General features: G+C 48.8%; 2 protein-coding genes across 2 annotated transcripts in view; one reads left to right on the top strand and one right to left on the bottom strand.

The window, feature by feature from the left end:
• Nucleotides 1-3,137, top strand: part of abca1b (ATP-binding cassette, sub-family A (ABC1), member 1B) — a 49,805-nt gene extending 46,668 nt beyond the window's left edge. Inside the window, exon 49 of the mRNA XM_036127051.1 lies at nt 2,100-3,137. Coding sequence (XP_035982944.1) covers nt 2,100-2,237 — 138 coding nt within the window. The 3' untranslated portion in view covers nt 2,238-3,137. The remainder of the gene's footprint in view (nt 1-2,099) is intronic.
• Nucleotides 3,138-3,935: 798 nt separating this feature from the next.
• nipsnap3a (nipsnap homolog 3A (C. elegans)) lies at nt 3,936-7,539 on the bottom strand. The gene is made up of 6 exons (XM_012856178.3): nt 7,397-7,539; nt 5,555-5,762; nt 5,229-5,390; nt 4,866-5,015; nt 4,335-4,421; nt 3,936-4,239 (listed from the first exon to the last, which is right to left on the bottom strand). The coding sequence occupies exons 1-6, from the start codon at nt 7,457-7,459 to the stop codon at nt 4,163-4,165; spliced, it is 747 nt and encodes a 248-aa protein (XP_012711632.2). The 5' UTR covers nt 7,460-7,539; the 3' UTR covers nt 3,936-4,162.
• Nucleotides 7,540-8,252: the final 713 nt, after the last annotated feature.

Raw genomic sequence — 8,252 nt, 5'->3', positions numbered from 1 at the left:
ACCAGACAGGTACGCGACCAATGACAGAGAGCCAGACAGGTACGCGGACCAATGACAGAGAGCCAGACAGGTACGCAGACTAAAGACAGAGAGCCAGACAGGTACGCAGACTAAAGACAGAGAGCCAGACAGGTACGCAGACCAATGACAGAGAAGCAGACAGGTACGCGACCAATGACAGAGAGCCAGACAGGTACGCGGACCAATGACAGAGAGCCAGACAGGTACGCAGACTAAAGACAGAGAGCCAGACAGGTACGCAGACCAATGACAGAGAGCCAGACAGGTACGCGGACCAATGACAGAGAGCCAGACAGGTACACAGACCAATGAGAGAGGGCCAGACAGGTATCCAGACCAATGACAGAGAGCCAGACAGGTATCCAGACCAATGACAGAGAGCCAGACAGGTATGCAGACCAATGACAGAGAGCCAGACAGGTATCCAGACCAATGACAGAGAGCCAGACAGGTACGCGGACCAATGACAGAGAGCCAGACAGGTATGCAGACCAATGACAGAGAGCCAGACAGGTATCCAGACCAATGACAGAGAGCCAGACAGGTATCCAGACCAACGACAGAGAGCCAGACAGGTATCCAGACCAATGAGAGAGCCAGACAGGTACGCAGACCAATGACAGAGAGCCAGACAGGTACACAGACCAATGACAGAGAGCCAGACAGGTATCCAGACCAATGACAGAGAGCCAGACAGGTACGCAGACCAATGACAGAGAGCCAGACAGGTATCCAGACCAATGACAGAGAGCCAGACAGGTATCCAGACCAATGACAGAGAGCCAGACAGGTATCCAGACCAATGACAGAGAGCCAGACAGGTATCCAGACCAATGACAGAGAGCCAGACAGGTATGCAGACCAATGACAGAGAGCCAGACAGGTATCCAGACCAATGACAGAGAGCCAGACAGGTACGCGGACCAATGACAGAGAGCCAGACAGGTATGCAGACCAATGACAGAGAGCCAGACAGGTATGCAGACCAATGACAGAGAGCCAATGACAGAGAGCCAGACAGGTACACAGACCAATGACAGAGAGCCAGACAGGTACACGGACCAATGACAGAGAGCCAGACAGGTACGCAGACCAATGACAGAGAGCCAGACAGGTACGCAGACCAATGACAGAGAGCCAGACAGGTACGCAGACCAATGACAGAGAGCCAGACAGGTATGCAGACCAATGACAGAGAGCCAATGACAGAGAGCCAGACAGGTACACAGACCAATGAGAGAGGGCCAGACAGGTACGCAGACCAATGACAGAGAGCCAGACAGGTATGCAGACCAATGACAGAGAGCCAGACAGGTATGCAGACCAATGACAGTGAAGCAGACAGGTACACGGACCAATCACAGAGAAGCAGACAGGTACGCAGACCAATGACAGAGAAGCAGACAGGTACGCGGACCCATGACAGAGAGCCAGACAGGTACGCAGACCAATGACAGAGAGCCAGACAGGTATGCAGACCAATGACAGAGAGCCAATGACAGAGAGCCAGACAGGTACACAGACCAATGAGAGAGGGCCAGACAGGTACGCAGACCAATGACAGAGAGCCAGACAGGTATGCAGACCAATGACAGAGAGCCAGACAGGTATGCAGACCAATGACAGTGAAGCAGACAGGTACACGGACCAATCACAGAGAAGCAGACAGGTACGCAGACCAATGACAGAGAAGCAGACAGGTACGCGGACCCATGACAGAGAGCCAGACAGGTACGCGGACTAAAGACAGAGAAGCAGACAGGTAGGCGGACTAAAGACAGAGAAGCAGACAGGTAGGCAGACTAAAGACAGAGAAGCAGACAGGTAGGCAGACTAAAGACAGAGAAGCAGACAGGTACGCGGACCAATGACAGAGAAGCAGACAGGTACGCGGACTAAAGACAGAGAGCGAGACAGGTACGCGGACCAATGACAGTGAAGCAGACAGGTACCCAGACCAATGACAGAGAACCAGACAGGTAGGCGGACCAATGACAGTGAAGCAGACAGGTACGCGGACCAATGACAGTGAAGCAGACACCTGGACTAATGAGCAACTCTCCTGTTTGTGGTTTCAGGTGTTCGTGAACTTTGCGAAGGACCAGAGCGATGACTACGTGTCCAAAGACGCGTCGGTGAGGCGGAAAGACGTCGTCGTTGACGTTCCCCCCCTGAGCTCCAGCTGCAGCGCTGCTGAGGGAGAGACCGTCATGTGATCATGTGACTTTAGGAGGCTGGGCTTGAGCCTAGACTCACCTGCAGCAGAGGGGACACGCCCCCTCCTCACCTGCTGTGACGTCGCACTGATTATTGCGCCGGTGGGCGGAGCTTCCTGCTGCCTGATGCCAGTCAATGCAAATGATTTCCTGTGGAAGCGGCGAGCTGCTCGGACGGAAACACTTGAACATACTTGAGCGTCTACCATGAAGAATCCCGATCATTTCAAACGGCCGAGGGCTCGACTGCAAACCATCCCGTTTTTATCCGGCTTTGATTCCGTTCTTAGTGTCCGACTTTATTTATATTTGTAGCTGGAACAGAATCATGCAATCTGTTTTATTCTGGCGGGGTGCATGCTGTTTCCTGTATTAGCAGCCAATCAGAAGTTTGATTTTATAGTGTTTTTATAAAACGGTGATAGAGGAGCAGATCAGTTTGGGTGTGAAGCAGCAAAATACCTCCAGTTCTGGAAGCACAATACAGTATTGATCTGTGATCTGATTGGTCGTCTGACTGCAGCACTTTGTGTTCTAGATTTCAGTTTGTGTTCGCTCTGGTTCTGATCTGTTCATGTTGTTGTGCTGCTGCTGATGGAAGAAGAGCTGTTACAGCCCAGCGAGCAGAATAAACCGTCACAAACCTCCTGCCTCTGTCTGCTAGAAGCACACAGAACCTTCTGGTTCTGATCCAAACAGAACCAGAAGGGTTCCTACATCTCTCTCTGATCCATCCTCTTCCTTCCAGGTTTATTGAGCCCTGCAGAAACATCCATCAGTTCATCAGGAAGTTTTCCATTTACTCTCCGCCGTTCAAAATCCAGACGTCTCTACGGGTCACGGATCTAGAAAACTGAGTTTTTAGGGGAACCTGATTAAAAATAAATGCTGCTCACACTTCATTTGTTCAGAATTTTCTGCCCTTCAGAGCCTTAGAGGGAACATCTGGTCTAATATTTTGTGCTCTGGTGTTTTTCGGCAGCTTTGTGTGACAGTTTTCAGGATTAAATAGAACATTTTCTGGACCTAGGAATGAGGCTCCTGCAGCCAAGCAAACAGGACCTTTTTATATAATATTCACACTAGGGCGGGATGATATGGAAAAAAAAAGTCAAAATAGAAATCATATTGGATCGATACAAATTCCAACATTTCTTTTTAGATACAGAACTCAAACACTTAAATTCAAACTGAACAATTTAGACAAACAACTTTTTACCAAAACACGTTTTGAAAAGAACCGTGCTCTCTGAACCCTTTGAAGGGGGCGGGGCTTAGTGACAGCGTTTCCTGAGTCTGCGCTGTGATTGGTTGGGAGGATTTAATGTCTAAAATTAACCCACATGGCCAAAATGCAAAAGGAAGGAAAACTTTTATTTTATTGAACTTTTTATTGACATTTTCTATATACGTCTATCAATCGATAGTTATTGAATTATTGTCCAGCCCTAATTCACACCCCACAATGCATCACTTCCACAATAACTACAGTAAATATCTATAAGACAGACAGGCGCATCATTAAAGGAAATGATTCATAGTGTTCAGGCTTTATAGGATTTGAAATCTGAAAAGTGTGGCATGCCTCTGTATTTAGTTTGTCTCCACCAGCTTCAGGCTGCTCCTAGTTCTGTTCAGATTCTGCTCACCTGGTTTAAACCTCGGCTCACCTGCCTGAACCAGAAACATCACACTGCACTCATAAAGAAAGGATTTATTCAAGAAAACAATCCCAGCCGTCAGGTTTTATATTGATCAGCAGTTCAGATCTTCAAGGTCAGCCATGTTGGTTCGTCCCTGCAGCGGCTGGACCTCAGTGCTCGTTAATGCTGCTGAGCCGTGATTGGCCCGTCCAGGGGAGGAGGCGGAGCCTCGCATTCAGGGCTGGATAGGATTAGATGTGGTGCCATGGAGGCGGCAGGAGGTCACTTCATGGGAGAGAAGGGACACGGCAACATGAGCTGGTTCCTCTGGGAGTCCAGATGGACCACGTTGTTCCTGACTGAGACACACAGCAGGCATGGAGCTCAGAGGAGAACCCACCAACCAACAGGCTCGTTACACCTGAGTGATGTCACAGTGTGGGCGGAGTCTTACCTGCTGCAACCACTCTGGCGTCGGTGTGAGCCTTGTGTCGAATTTCTGCTCGATGGTCGGCGCTCTCGAACCACCAGAGGGCGTGAACTGAGACACCAGAACGTCACGGTTAGAGATCCACTCACACCTAGAACCTCACACTCAGAACATCTGCTGAACCCAGAACCAAACTCCACATCTGTAGAACCTGCTTCTTTTCTGTCACAGGAACAGGAACTTCTTTCAGCCTCACTGAGCTTCATGACCTGACCCTCAGAGATCAGCAGTTTGCTTTTCCTAAAGCTCTTCAGGACGTTCTAACATCAAATTCCTCTGAAGCAGAACCGGATCTCTGGGAACCCTCATCAGCATCAACCAGCTAAAAGCCTTTGGCTTAAAAAAAACCCAACAGAAAGTCGGTCCTCTGTTCTAAAACTGCCCGGTTCTCCAGGTCCACCTTCATCAGTCTGTGGAACCTCAGATAAATCTGCTGCTTAGGAACGTCTGACCTAGACCTTTGTTTTCAGTAATGTCACGTTACGGTTCTCGTACCTCGGTTCAGAAGTCCGAACTCGCTGTGGAACGCCCCCAGCAGCTTCCCATAGCCCGGAGCGTCACGGGAGGCCACAGACGCCTGGAAGGTGCTGCCCCAAACCGCCGGCCCCCCCGGGCGCATCTGGAGCGACGCCAACTCGTAGACTCCTGAAACACAGACCGCTGTTAGAACCCGATTAGATCCCACGGCTGCCGATCCCCTTTTTCTCTCTTTACAGCTTTCTGTTCATGTTGACACGTTAATCAATCAATCAGTTGCTACGGTTACTGATCATTATGAGGTCTACATACTGACCAAACATCAGGGTCAGTGAACCCCACCAGCGAGCGGTCAGATCACGCTAAGGGGGCGGAGCTTACCCCCCTCCTGCGGCGGGCTCTTCAGCTGGCTCCACGGCACCAGGTACGTCACCTCGTTATCCTGTGACGTCAGCATGGGTATGGCCTTGGAGATGTACTCTGAGACCCAGGAAGGGTCCTGAGCCAGGGCTGCCCGCACAGCTGCCCGCTGAGAGTAGCTGTCTGGGAGGAGAGGAGGGGGAGTCGGTTCAACCTGAGGTTCTCTTTTCACAGGCAATAAACCCAAACTTTATCCAATCATCGCGTTCTGTAACCAGAACTTTATGATCCAAAGGCATTACATTTTAACTTCTCACAAAGAAACAGCAGAAAGGAAGTCTCCTCACCGTACTTCCATATATGGAACACCTGGTTCAGGCCGCCGTACTCCACACTCCAGTAGCCAATCAGCTCAGAGTGCGCGGTGCGCAGATGGATCTTCTCATTGGTCAGTTTGAGGAACGCGGCGTTCTGATCCGGCCGGATGTTATAGGTACGAAACTCATAGAAGGTTCTATGTTCCTGCTGGGGTCCAGTGGCGAGGCAGGCGCTCGGCTGCAGAGAGAAAGAGTACAGAGGTCTCACTCTGACAGAGAAATGGGACACTTGTCCCCCCGCCCCCCAACAAACAGCGACGTTTGTTGTAAACCTTGACTGCATGAATAAATTTAGCAGCATAAACATTTTTATCCAGGACTGGATGATTTATGTGCCCTGCGACAGACTGGCGACCTGTCCAGGGTGTACCCCGCCTCTCGCCCAGTGAACGCTGGAGATAGGCACCAGCACCCCCCGCGACCCCATGAGGGATAAAGCGGTTCGGAAAATGGATGGATGGATGGATGGATGATTTATGCGGCTGGATGAGGAAAGAGGTTCTGGCTGCAGATTGCAGTTTAAAGCTGCCCCTTTAGAACTGCATTGTGGGAATCTTTAACTGACAAATAGGACGGAGGATTCCCAAGTGGTGAGAGAGCAGCACGCTTGTGTCCTGGGAAGGCTGCTAGTTCCTCGGTTTGAATCCCACACACTGCTACTCTGAGTCCATGAGCAGGGCCCTTAGCCCCAGAATGGGGGCCGCCCGGTGGCCCACTGCTCCCTGAGGGACGGGTTTGGTTCAAGAGGACACATTTCACTGGGATGTATGTTACAATAAAGGTTATTATTATTATTATTATTAATAATGTCCCAGTAGGTGTCCTCTGCAGGTAAATACCTGAAGCTGCACACATTTCCACCCTCAGTCCATTAGGGCCTACAGCGTCTGTGCATGAAGTCACGGAGGAAGGAGCCCCTGATACCCATCAAGTGTCTCCAGAACTCCAGAAAGCTTCTCAATCAGAAAGCATGACAGAAAACACAGCAACCCTGGAAACGGGCCCAGGAGCCGCCACTGAGCTCTATTAGCCACTGGAGTGCTAATCACCGTCTGTTAGAACGAGTCGCTGTGAAACCACCAGCCGCCATATTGGTACTCCCTATTTCCCCTCAGTAACTAGGGAATATGTGCGCTACAGCATCGAATAACGAGGATTTTCTCATGTTCAGGGGGCCTTAAAACTTTTAAAATGTCAAATGCCATATATAGTTTTATGTTATGTTCTAAAACTATCAGGTACTGAGAAAGTCATGTGCTGAAATATTTTGCATTTTATTTAAATAAATATATATATATATATATATATATATATATATATATATATATATATATATATATAGCTCAGTGCCAGGAGCCTCCAACACATGAGGCCTCTGCTGCCCCCTGCTGGACCTGGGAGGTCGCTGCTGCTCCGTGAGACGTGACAGTGGACCATAACCCACGGGCACGCGTGTGAGTTCACGTGCTGTAAACATGGTCTAACAATGATCTCCAGTGACCCCCCCCCCCACCCCCCGTTTGAAGAACAGCTGAAGGCCATGAGGCGTTCAGGGTCCCCCCTCCTCCTATGGCCCCCAGCTGCCAGTTAATCCTGAACTGCAGAATCTGAGCTTTATCTGCAATCAGCCATCACGGACGACCAGAACCGAACCGAACCGAACCACCAGAACTTCACCTGGTGAGACACAAACTGAACACAAAGCTGTGTTGCTGCCTTGCTCAGCAGCAGAAAGCACCGCAGTTCGGCTCGTTTCTGTCGATTGTGTTCGGTCCAGTTCTGGTTCTGATGCTAGGTTGCAGGTGGACTCACCTGTGCAGCAGAAGTTCTGAACAGGGCGGCTGCGGGCCGCAAAGAACCGACCAGCTTCAACATTTTTGACGGTGCAGAACCCTGAGAGATCCTCTAGAGAACAGGAGGCTTCACTCTGAGCAAGAATAGGTTTGATCAGCGCAGATCGTCTGAAGAGCGAGAGATCTTCTCCTTCTTCTTTTCGGGGCGCATTAGCGCCACCAACTGGTGGGGAGAGGATGAGAACGACTAGTACTGATTTTATTTATTTATAAAACCAGTACAAGAAAAATCAGACTCAGATCGTCTCATTCATAAGATAATAAAGATAATTCTAAGATAACAAGAACGGTCATTTAACTCTGGGGTTCTTTTTAAAAATGTATAAAAAGTTTATATTGTATGCTATTCTTTCCATTCTTAGATTTCACATAATTCCCTCCGTTTTCCTCATGCTTCTGTACCATGACGTGTTCGGTAGACAAGAAGTTGTCATCGTTGGACCAGAGTGCTTAAAAATAAACCTTTTAATCCATCACCTAATCTTGGTGGTATTAAATTGGTCTCTGTTACCAAAGTAAAAACCCTTAGTGTTTTTTTTTATTACCAATACATGCAATTTAAATCCTATATTAAACAGGTTTACATGGTTTCTAGGATTCTAGGATGAGGTAATCATGTTTGGGAGGATGCCAATGATTTTAATTTTTAATACAATCAATATTATTTATGAAGAACTAACTCCAAAAGCATCCGTAGCGTTTGACTAGTCAGTCAGTATACAACAGCTACTGGGTTATAATGTTCTAACCGGCTCTAAACCTTGATAAATAAACCAACCCTTCAATAAAAATACGTTGACAGCCAGATTATTGCT

The sequence above is a fragment of the Fundulus heteroclitus genome, chromosome 23 (assembly GCF_011125445.2).
Source record: "Fundulus heteroclitus isolate FHET01 chromosome 23, MU-UCD_Fhet_4.1, whole genome shotgun sequence".
NCBI classification, from domain to species: Eukaryota; Metazoa; Chordata; class Actinopteri; order Cyprinodontiformes; family Fundulidae; genus Fundulus; species Fundulus heteroclitus.
Note: the sequence above shows the minus strand (reverse complement) of the source record. Positions and strands in the feature narration are given on the sequence as shown.